General features: G+C 36.7%; 1 protein-coding gene across 6 annotated transcripts in view; it reads left to right on the forward strand.

The window, feature by feature from the left end:
* The window catches only part of LOC124157299 (oxysterol-binding protein-related protein 9), a 289,688-nt gene that overhangs the window by 273,858 nt on the left and 3,978 nt on the right, over nt 1-11,852 (forward strand). For all 6 annotated transcript variants that reach the window (XM_046531907.1, XM_046531910.1, XM_046531905.1 and 3 more), the window contains 5 exons: nt 928-1,223; nt 5,933-6,107; nt 8,014-8,278; nt 9,633-9,754; nt 10,420-10,525. In XM_046531907.1, coding sequence (XP_046387863.1) covers nt 928-1,223; nt 5,933-6,107; nt 8,014-8,278; nt 9,633-9,754; nt 10,420-10,525 — 964 coding nt within the window. The remainder of the gene's footprint in view (nt 1-927; nt 1,224-5,932; nt 6,108-8,013; nt 8,279-9,632; nt 9,755-10,419; nt 10,526-11,852) is intronic.

Here is an 11,852-nt window from a genome sequence, read left to right on the forward strand (position 1 = left end):
TTCTGAGGATTTACTCTACCATAAATCAAAATCATCATAAGATATATGAAATATTCTATGGCTGCAGGCTGGCGAAGTGAGCTCCATCACATGTCTGGAGCAGAGTTACTGTACTCCTTCAGAGCGGAGCAGTATTTGCAATTGCTCCACTCTGGAGTGGAGTGCCTAGGGCCTGATTGCCATCGCTGTGCTCCGGAGTGGAGCAACCGTTCTGCAAATGCTCCGCTCCAATAATGAAGTTGGAGTGGAGGAGCGGTCCATGTCCCTGAATTGAACCAATTGTATGTGGAATTAAATAAAATAAGAATTAAGTTTCTGCGTAGCAAGTGCTGCATTCATTATGCTTCACAAAGCCTGAAACATTTACCATCCTACTGATATGTATCATGTCTTTTTGAATTGTATTTGTAGTAGGTAATCAGGAATCTCTCTGTGCTTCCATGTCCCTGCTAGTGGTAGCTCCATGTGTTAACTTTTCTACACTCTTTCAATCTATGTGTTATTTAATTTAACATTATTTTGGATAATTCAATAATGCTCATTAATCATGTATATCTGCGATTATATTTTATCCTTTCTTTTTCTTTAGCCATATAGTTATATCTACTGTCAATGGTGAAATAAATTTATTATTATTATTATTATTATGACTGCTTTGCATTTTATCTATATTTTTCATTATCATCATGTGTGATTCACTGCTGCTACTTTCTAGATTTTTAAGCATAAAGTCTTATTAGTAAAATGAAACTAAGGTAAGGCTGGTTTTTATTTAAAATTGGGATATATTCTAGTTAACTGTAAAAATATAATGAGTATTTATTTTGAAAAAAAATTTCATACTCATTCCAAATGATGTGTTGGTGTAAAAAAAATTAAGATAAGATTTTTATTTTAAATTTGATCATAATTTCTTTCTCATTTTAGTATTGCTGACTTCACTGACCCTCGTGATCGCATGGTTCAAGTACTGAGGTGGTATTTATCATCGTACCATGCGGGGCGAAAAAGTGCTGTAGCAAGAAAGCCCTACAACCCTGTCCTAGGGGAAATTTTTCAATGCTACTGGGATATCCCTCCATCAACGCACTCTCAGATATCCTCCTCTGCTGAGTCCTCCAAAACTGGTGAATCTAAAACATTGGTTTCTGATGGACCTGTTCCATGGTGTACCCAAAGTCAGTTGACTTTTGTGGCTGAGCAAGTTTCACATCATCCTCCAAGTAAGTTTATTGATATATTTTCTTATTGTCTACCATCTCAGCAGTGGCGGCTGGTGGTAATTTATCTAGGGTGTGCATTAGAGCAGATATAGGATGATTTAATTATATTATGTTAATCCTAATCCATGAGCGTCATATTTCGTCGTAATAGAATACATAGCAAGAAAAACATATCACTGGTACACTCTACCCTTAAAATTGCATGAACAGAAATAATATTAGCATGTATGAAAATAATTATTCTCAACACACCTTTACAAGTGACGGTAGTTGAAATTCATTCTCTTTTCCTTACACCCTATGAGGAAGTAGTGTAGAAAACGGCCATACAGATGGCTCTGTAGACGGACTAGGATCCTGGGTGCAGGTAGTGTAGGTGGCGGCTACACCACTACACTACCTGCTAGTCAGTCACCAAAAACATGCGCATTCGCATGGTTTTGAGTCTGCTCCCATCGCCCCTTTGAACAGCACATACCCCCCCGCTTACCTCGTCCCGCCAGAGCTCCTTCAAGCGATCGCACAGAGCGAAAATGCGCCCGGCATGATGCCACGGGATCGCACACTTGTAGAGCGGTGAATTCGAAAAGGAGATAGCTGTAGCGTTCGGAGGCTCATGTTTCTTGCATATGCAGACAGTACTTTTATCCTTCGCATTGCTAAGGAATAGTTTTCTTTTATAATTTATTCATCTTTGGGTGTGCACTTGCTAACATGCGTATACGCACGCGCCGCCACTGCATCTCAGTATGTGGCATAAGGTATCCGTATGGTTGAATATTTTTAGTAATACCCTGATAAAAGGATGCTGTTAGCACCCCAGCAGACAAACAAATTTGCCCATGTAGAGCTACTCCTCAGCTTGTATATGTCCAAGTGACTTTCATATATGTATTACAATGTATAGCTTTTCTGTGACTTCGTTGTGCAAAATTCTTTCTTTCAAAATACTTTCTGCAATAGAGTACAACCTTGTGATGATTATTGTTATTATAGTAATCTACTATTTGAGTTTAGTTTCATACGAGGTGTATTAAATTTTTAACACACCTCATTTTTTTCTCACTAACTAATCACATGCAAGGTATGTTACGTCTGCCTCTTCGCAACATAATCTCCCCATGGCTGTACACATTTTTCACAACAACGATGCCACGATTCCATGGCTGATGCAGATGCTCCTTTGGGGGATTGCTTTGACCACCGGAAAATCACTGATGCAATAGGGTGGTTTCCTATTATTTTTTTATTGCCTAAATCGAAAGATTATTACTCCTGGAGTACGTATTTCACGCTTTTAGATTTTTAAATGATGATATCTATTTTTAGTGATTAAACGAAAAGTGAAAATTTTCAAGCTCGCTAAAACACGACGGCTAAGTATGAATGCTGGGAAAACGCCGTGTGACGTCATTCTTATTCCCGCTGTCGGCATGTGAAGTGACCTTGGGGCGAGGCTTTGAGAGCTGATACGATGCAGGCTGCTAGCAGGTAGCGCTTGGCTTAAATAAGGATTATTAATACCCTATCAAATGAAGGAAACTTTCCGACCTTAGCCAGTTTTAATAGGTGATTATTAAGACATGTTTCCCTGACCTCTGTGCCTCATGCATGCATTGGTAATCTCAGACAATGTAAAACTCCTAACTATTCGTATAGAAACTAGGTCCCTGTGACGTCACATTGAGTGGCATCGCATGGGCGCCAATCTGGCCTTTTTCAAATGCGGTTAAAATTGACCATTGCCATTCGTCTGAACGGGCATTTCTAAAACCAAATAATTTGTATATTATGAATACACTAATGGTGGGTAACGAATCGCAATCCCTTTCGTTTTCTTTAATGAAGGAAACTACCCTATTTGCAGCTTGGTTAGTGAATGTGCAACCACAGATAGTGTTTTTCATTGTTCGTAAAAGTCAAATGTCTTTAATGTCCAAGTGAAGTGAGTAGGGGGAGCATGAGAGAGGACCTCAAAGTTGTTTCCGAGAAAAAAACTGAATTGTAGCATTTGCCCGACGTGCTGGTGCCTTTTGATGAAGAAGCACTTGTGCAGCCTTTTTTCATGCAAAGGTGAAAGGAATATTTTCTACAATATATCTCAGTAGGATGCACCTAATACTATCGTGCCCTTAGGAATTCAATGAGTATGGAATACACCACCGCTGACTCAGAACATGGCCACCATCACTTTGGTGGCGGTGAGTCAGCATGCTTTCAGTTAGCTGACTGGCACTTCATTTCTGGACTGAAAAATGGTATCCATATCTCCTCCATTGTATGAACCGATGAAAATGTTATCATATGTCAGCATGACGCAACAACATGCAATGCATGTATCCTTGTGGTCATCTGTTAGCATTTGTGGCACCCAACTGAAGGACACTAATCGCATTTTCAGATTGTAATGCAGGATTGTGTGTGTAGACCAGTGGTGTCATGGCAAAATAAGTAGTGCCGGAACGCACTTTCCTTAACCTTTTTAAAAGTGAAATATTACTCCCTGTGTTTTCTTTTTATTACAAGTTATATATGCATATTTTTAAAAAAATTGTTTTGGTTAAGAATGTATATATTAGAAATTTTGAGGCTCCAAAATTGATAAAACCATTATTTCACTATTATGTCTTTTCTTTAATAGTGCTGGAATGGCATTACAGCACCTTCTGGCACCATGACACCACTGGTATAGACTCCACGGAAATGCCAACTTTGGAGGCAGTGCGTTCCGTAGTCCTTCGGCGATCCTCCAAAACAATTTTCTCCACTCAATTGATCATTTTGTGTAACGAGCTGTTGTGAGGCAGAGGTTTTCTTGGGGGTTTTGTCAGATGATGTTCTGCACCAACAAATGCGCATTGGTCACATCCATGACATCATCATCACGTGTCTCATTCAACTGGTGATGAATTTCATTTGGCGGCATGCATGAATGATCATATGCTGTTCTTGGTTGGAGAATGTCACCATTTTAGGTATCAACAACAATCCTAAAGCTGATGTCCTAAGGTCAAATTTGCTCAAAATATTTACATCAAATTTTGATACAACTGATGTGAACCGTGTCCCACAGTCCAAATTTCATCCAACTGGCTTTTGGTCATATTGTTTGGACCCAAATCGTTTTGTCTAAATGGATAGCACAGGTTCTAAATTTTCATCCAATTAGATGAAACCAACCAATCACAGGGCCTTTGACAAAAATGCATCGTAATTATCAATATCGTATACCTCTTGTTAAAGACCTGAAAAGGTCGAAACCGGTTGAGTTTTTTCATAAATATTGTATGGAATACTAAAAGGTTTAGTTTTAAATCTATAATGTTGCCATACCGCAAAGTGAACTCACGAAACATTATTTCAAATGTATATATCTATGTTCATGATCGTCTCTTTCATCACCTGGTGTGGTCCTAAAAGTAAAAATGAGCAAAAATTGATCTCGTTAGGCGATGGAAACTCTCAACTAGGAAATCCGTCATAATGCGTTGATGTTTAATGAGAAGGAAGCAATCTTTAGAATCGCAATACAAGGAGGGATGTTTTGGAAAGAAGAAAAGATTTACTTAGGGTATCGAGGCCGAATTCTATAGGTTAGCTTTGTGGTGGGTATGCAATCCGAGTAAGCGAGCAGCTGGAGAAATGACTAATATGAAATGACTATTATACCTGGGAAACACCACCGCTGCCCGTTTCGATCACTATGATTATAGGATAAGGACCTTATTTTAGCAACTGCTAGATTAGGAGAGAAAAAATGTGATTTCAATGCATGTTTACAGCTCTATTCATAACATCTTCTCAACTACAATGTCCATCATTTATTAATAACATTTTCCTAGAAGGAATAAATTACCTCACGTTTTTATCCTGGCGTTTTATTCTGCCCTCAACCTTGCTGATAAGGGACATGAAAATATCCTCACTTATCGTCAATTAATATCGATGATATACGGGAACATCGGCGACCATCTCCTTCTCCAACATGTTTAGCTTGCTTATTCCAACACTTTCATACCCTCTTTCCAGCCGAGGCCAAGTTCAGCATTCCTTCTGTTTTCTTTTTTTGCCTCTTTAATGTTCAAGAGGCTGTTTCAGACAATTTTGACTGCTAAAAAAGACAGAATCCTTCTCTTCCACAAGCTTCCAAATTTGTTTACGTGAATATCGTCTTTCGTTTGTTTTTGGTCCAAATGAGATGCATTGTGGGACACCCTCGTCCAGTTGCATACAAATCCAAAATTTTGATGCAAATTTGACCGTGGGACACTGGCTTAACTATCTCCTCAGCCACTAGATTTCTCCACTTTCATGAACAATACATTCCTATTTAATGTGTAGGAAAGTCAAACTATAGTGTTCCATACTAATTAGAATTTACACTCAAAAGAGAGAAAAAACTGTATATTATATCCAAATTCCCTGCTTAAGCAATGGTCAAAAGTGGAAAAATTGTCCACATGATCTTCCGTGGGGGAGACAAACAAGAAAGAGGAAGCCTTAATCTTCAATTTAAGTGACACATTCCTATGCGTGACTTGGTGTTTCCTCTAGAATAAGTAGAACAAAGTTTCCTAGGAATTTCACTCTTTTATTGTTCTACATTTAAAAATAAGGATGGTATCAAAAAGAGCTTCTATCCTCAATTGTTATATTTCGGAAGCTTAAGATAAGATAGCATATGTTGATAAGCAAATTTTTCTTTTCAGTATCTGCCTTCTATGCTGAGCATTACTCGAAAAGAATCAGTTTTTGTGCTCATGTATGGACAAAATCAAAATTCCTTGGCCTCTCAATTGGAGTTCATAACATTGGTCAGGGATGTGTATCAGTGTTGGACTATGGAGAAGAGTACATTCTTACGTTCCCCAATGGCTATGGGAGGTAGGTACCTTTATGATTCTATATTTGTGATTGTCTTTTTGAAGTTTTTCACCCCTGATATAACTTAATCAATAAAGTTGCAGCACTCTTGGTTTTTGATCACTCTTTCTCTATCTATACCTGTTCCTTTTTCCTGGTATGCTTATGGCAGCTGGATGTCAGGGACCAAGTAGTCTTAACCATGTGAAAGTGCTTTACAATGGAAAAAAGGTGTAAGGTTAAGAATGTCCAAGTTGTAAAGTTCTTAAGGGTTTAGTTGTACACAGGGATGACTAGTGAAATGAAACAGAAGTGTTTTGTTTCAACCCAGTGGGAAACGAAAATACGAGGCCTGGGTTTAATTTCATTCGGGCTGGAAATTAAAATCATCAAGGAGATTAATTTCGACCCGGGACAAAACTCTACTCCTGGGAATGAAACGAAATCAATCGAAACCCCTCTGGTCATAGTGAAGTTTCGATCCCAGAAGTTGAGTGGAGAGGAAAAGAGGGAATAGTTTTGACCCATTTAATGACAGAATGTAGAGAGGTTAAAACGTTTAGCTTCGTCACATTGCGACTGAATACTGCGTTGGCGGTTGGGAGAACCTCTAATCCATTCAGCCATACTTTGTACTCGTTGGGTGGGTTGAAAGTAAAGTTTTGAAGGTGAAGCACGTAGTCCCTTTGGTGCGAAACATAATCTGTGTTTCATTTCATCCCTAAGGTTTAGCTTAGTTTCGACCTGAAGTAGGTTTGACTTTAATTTTGTTTTGACCCTGAGTTTAGCTCCCCAGGTTTTATTCATTTTCATTTTGTTTCTATATTTTGCTTCTGGGAACGAAACTATTGAAATTTTACTGGTTTTGACTTTCATTTAGTTTCGCTTGCCATCTGACATGCTTGGCTAACATTTTGTATTATATCTATATAGATTTTTGGGCTCAAATTCTTATTTTAAGTAAGATGACAACAAAGGAAACAAAAAGTCAACATTTGTGTACTATTGGCAGCCGAGCAAGTGACACATTAATTAGCAAACTAAGAAAATATCACCAGATAATTTGAAAGGAAGCATCTGTAACGTATGCATTCAAATAGCACCTGCATATTATATATCGCTCAGTTTAGCTATGTCAGCTTTTTATTGCGGTCCTTTTATTTGGTCCTTACGAATAAAAATCATTTGACTGTCTGTCTTTCATTAGTGGTTTCTTTAGTTTCTATAATATTGGTTCAAATACAAGAAGAACCCTAAATAACTTTATAAAATAAATACATACATATGGGAAAAGGAATGGACGAGAAAACTGAAATTATTAAGAATACATGCATTTTAGGTGGTTAAAATTTGCGGCTACCGTGATCAGGATAAAACATGATCAAGGTAAATCTAGGTGGAATGGGAAGTTCAACCCTTTGAATAATGAAACAGAGCAAGCCTTTGATAGAAAAATGTTTAGGGGGGTGCATTTGAAGGGTATACTTATCTGCATCTGCCTTTCATTTGGATGGGGGTTTGGACACTGATTTCCTTAACCACACTGCTTGCCATAGCTTTGGACAATGGGAATAGTAATTCTGTGTCTAATGTTATATTTGTTCACTTTGTGCCAAAATCCTCTTTAAAATAGTCTTACTCTTTCACATCCTGTAAATCAGAAAAATTTATTTGATACGTAAAATGTCTTGTTCTCACATACATTAAGTCTTTTGCTACATAATGAATGCTCTTTCGTTGATCTTGTTTAGAATCAAGTAGAATTTTCATCTTTCAGGATATGGGTTAATATATTTTTAGGCATACATATGTATTACTTATCTGGGATTGGCATTGTGTACTCCGTATACCCAATTTATTTCAGATCTGTTATATTTTATGCTTTCATGTACTTGTTGTATATTTAGGAAAAAATTTTATGTTCCAGATCCATCTTGAGGGTGCCATGGATTGAACTGGGTGGCACAGTGAACATAACATGTGCCCGAACTGGCTACTATGCCACCATTGAATTTCACACCAAGCCATTTTATGGAGGGAAACGACACCGTATAACAGCTGAGTGCTTTTATGCCCCACCAGATCCCGCATTCCCAGGAGGGACACCCCTCCCTCCACCTACACCTGGGAAGTCCTTCCTCACAGTCGCAGGAGAGTGGAATGGTTTGATGGAAGCTAAATGGGCCGATGGGGTTAGTCCTTATCTTAATTTGCTCATAAAACAGTGATTAGCGTACTCAATATTATTGTCCACTGCAGTGGAATGGTGACATCAAACATAAGTGAGAAAGTTAATCTATTTGTGATCATTTTCTTAAGATTTGGTTACACAGCACCTTACACATGTACAAGATCATGTCTAAATTCTGAATGTGAGAATAATTGCAAAAATGCACCATGTAGCCGTGCAAATTGTACGAATGAATGGACAGGAAAAAGAACCCATTCTAATTTGGTCCATGCATTCATACATGTTCCATTTGAAAATCATTCATGCAGTGAGATATTAACTCTTCACGGTTAGTATGTTGTGAAACCGGGCCTTTAATACTTTTCATTCCATTTCTGTGGTATCAATCTGGGGCTTATTTTTTGCCCATTCATTTGAAATTCCAGTCACTTTCTGCTGGGGAAGAGTAGGATAGGCAAGTAGGGAGAATGTTACATAGTTATTTTTTGAGTTTCTGAGTATTTTTTGCATTGATTCAATGTTTGACAAGTTAAATCATTGGAAATTCATCATGAATTTAATAGTATGTAGTACATCAACTTTGTCATTCCAGTTTGCCATTTCTCAGTTTGCCAGACCTCTTGAAAATTGCATTACGCGTAGAAACCAGTGGAGGTCTTATAATTATAAAACTCTGAATGTTTCTCGGGCTTCCCTCTCCATTTCTGGTGATGTTTTGATGAAATACTTCTTCTTCCAAACATCGGCAGAAATGGAGTGCCCTACCCGGTGGGAAGCCTGAGAAACATTCACAGTCAACATTCGCTGGGAAAGAATGGAATCCTTCTTGAATATAAAACTGTGGAAAGTACAAAGTTAGTTTAGAATTAATGTTTTTTGTGACTTAGCTTGTATCAAGTCATATTCCTGAATCATATTTTTTTTATCAATTCGGAGTATATTTTGTTAATCTCATTCATAAACTTTTGGATGAGTTTTTTCAAACATAGGCCAAATTTTCTGTTGCTTCAATTTGGTATCTTGTGGTTACAGTTTTGAATTTTTTGAGGAATGTTTACAATGTGTTTATTTCATGGACAGTTTGAAGCACATTTTATTTCAAGATTATCACTATTTTTCTCTACAATTCAGAATGAGATATCCACATTTATGTGAATTGTCTTTTTTTGTTGTAATTCTTAATTTATGTAGGGATCCCTACAGATCGATACTATAGTAGAACCAGTAAGGTAACATTACAATTATTTATCCTTACTAATTTTCTTGTGCCTACGGTTGTGTTATTCAAGTTCTGTAAATTAGATTAAGGTTTAAGGTAAAAAGTTTATCACTCAATGTCAAATTATTTTTTGCAGCGAACAGAGACTTTTGTAGACGTGAATGCTCTGAAAATCGTGAAGAAGATTGTTCGTCCTATATCAGAACAAAATGCCAATGAATCCCGGAGGTTATGGAAAGAAGTAACTGCTGGACTTAGGCAAGTCACATTCATTATACAATGTAGTTATTAATAACTTGAGTAGGATGTTTCTCTATTTTCACTTACAAAACAGTATATTTTTTTTCTTATTCTGGTCTTCCAAAGAAAAGTAAGTTCATCTTAAAATTAAAAATTGATTCTCTCACTGATGCTCCATCTAGATATGTATTAGTGCTAAGGGATGGTGTGTAATTTTTAATCTGAACATACGTATTTGTATTTCAGCGCACAAGAATTATCTTACCTATCCGAATTACCTAGTTTTTTCTATAATTATCATTATAGAATTTAAAGTTCTAACCTCTTGTATTGCTAAAAATAGAGAATTTGCTAGCTTTAAATTGAGATGTCAGTTTGTGCAAGAATGGTATAATAACAGGGGATAGTTATTGGGCCATAGAATTTTGTCATGCTAGCAGAAGTTAAGCTTGTTTGGAGATTTTAATGGTGCTATTCTGCCTTCTTGTGCTAATGGAGTTGAATGTAGAGTAGTAAATACATTCTGCTCATGAAATTCAGTAAAAACGAGTCTGTTAAATTTTTAGCACATGGCTTCTTTAGCCTGAATATTCTATTCAAAGACCATTATGCCTAGTATTGTTTAAATATCTGATTTTTTGTGCTCTTTACCAAGGAGTTAATGTTCCTTTTTATTCAACTAGACTGAATGACATTGAGAGAGCAACAAATGCAAAATGTGCTTTGGAACAGAGGCAAAGGGAAGAAGCCAAGGAGAGGAAGGAGAGTGGTCAGAAGTGGGAAACTAAAGTGAGTAAATTATTTCTGCTAAATATTCATTAGTACCTCTTTGGTCTCACTAGTTAGGCCAATGCTTGTTTTAATAATGCATTTAACTTGTAGGACAATCTCTTATACCAACTAATTACTAATAATTTTATTTCGTAATTTTCAAAAAATAAGGGATTATAGCTATCACAAAAAGGGTATAAATTCACCATCGCTTTTTGATTGTCCAGTTTCCCAGATATTTCATTTCCAAAAACTGTGCAGATTGTCGCTTGATTCCAGATCAGATGGTCATCACAATTTTTTTTCTCTTTCTAATCACAGCGAAACCTCCACGTATTGTACCTCTTTTTTTCATTATTTTCCTCACAATGTAAGATTCTGATGTTCCCTCCGATATTCAAGCATGAAATACCTCTTCATACTGTTCCTTTCTACTTGGTAAAATCTTTGTGTAATAAAATAGTTGGGACTGAGTGTTCACCTTGATCCTACCCTTGTTTTTTGATTTTTTCGGGAATGTTAATACTCTGGTGACAATTAAAATCCATTGTTCTAACCGCTTCTTAGTACTTACTATGAGAAACCATGGAAAGGAATTCATTCAATTCCTCGAATAATCCAACACTACTCTAAGCACTTACTTACATCCATTGAATTTATAATTATGGGGCTCTTTGATATTTAGTAATAAATTATGTACACTGAGATATTAGGTCACTAAGTATATTTCACACGTGCACCTTTTGATATCCATCTGCTTTTTCTCAGTAGAAATTCTACACCTTGATTGTCAATGTGACTGCTTTATACCATTCTAGCAATTATTATTGTCAATGCATATTCAAACTTCGTCCATTGAAAAGAAATTATTATCCAGCTTTGAGATCAATAGTATCATTACTCTAGAGAATGCAAGTATTTGTGCACTTGACCTCTCATTATCTAAAACAGTGGTAACAAAATCTGCCACCAAGGTAGTGCTCCATTACTACTTGTGATTTTTGTGAAGTATTTCATGAAAATGGTTTGGATTCAAATGAGAATTAAAACATGTATGTATATATGAAAAAAATCATGTTTATATTTTAGTTCAGAAAAGTTATTGTATCTGTGAATCATTCCAAATTTTTATGCATTAATGCGAACTGAATTCTCCCCCATCAAGTCTCAAATATTTCCTCTCGGTCAGTGCTAAAACCCTTATGTTGATTTGGATAGGTTAGGGTATAGCTCACCCCATACTAAGGCTGATTATTTCAGATTCATGGTATATACCCTGTACTTCTCCTGAACTCCCCATGAGCCACGAGGCTTTTGTTTAGGGTTAAGACTTCCTTGGGATTTG

Source organism: Ischnura elegans, chromosome 4 (assembly GCF_921293095.1).
Source record: "Ischnura elegans chromosome 4, ioIscEleg1.1, whole genome shotgun sequence".
In the NCBI taxonomy this organism is placed as follows: domain Eukaryota; kingdom Metazoa; phylum Arthropoda; class Insecta; order Odonata; family Coenagrionidae; genus Ischnura; species Ischnura elegans.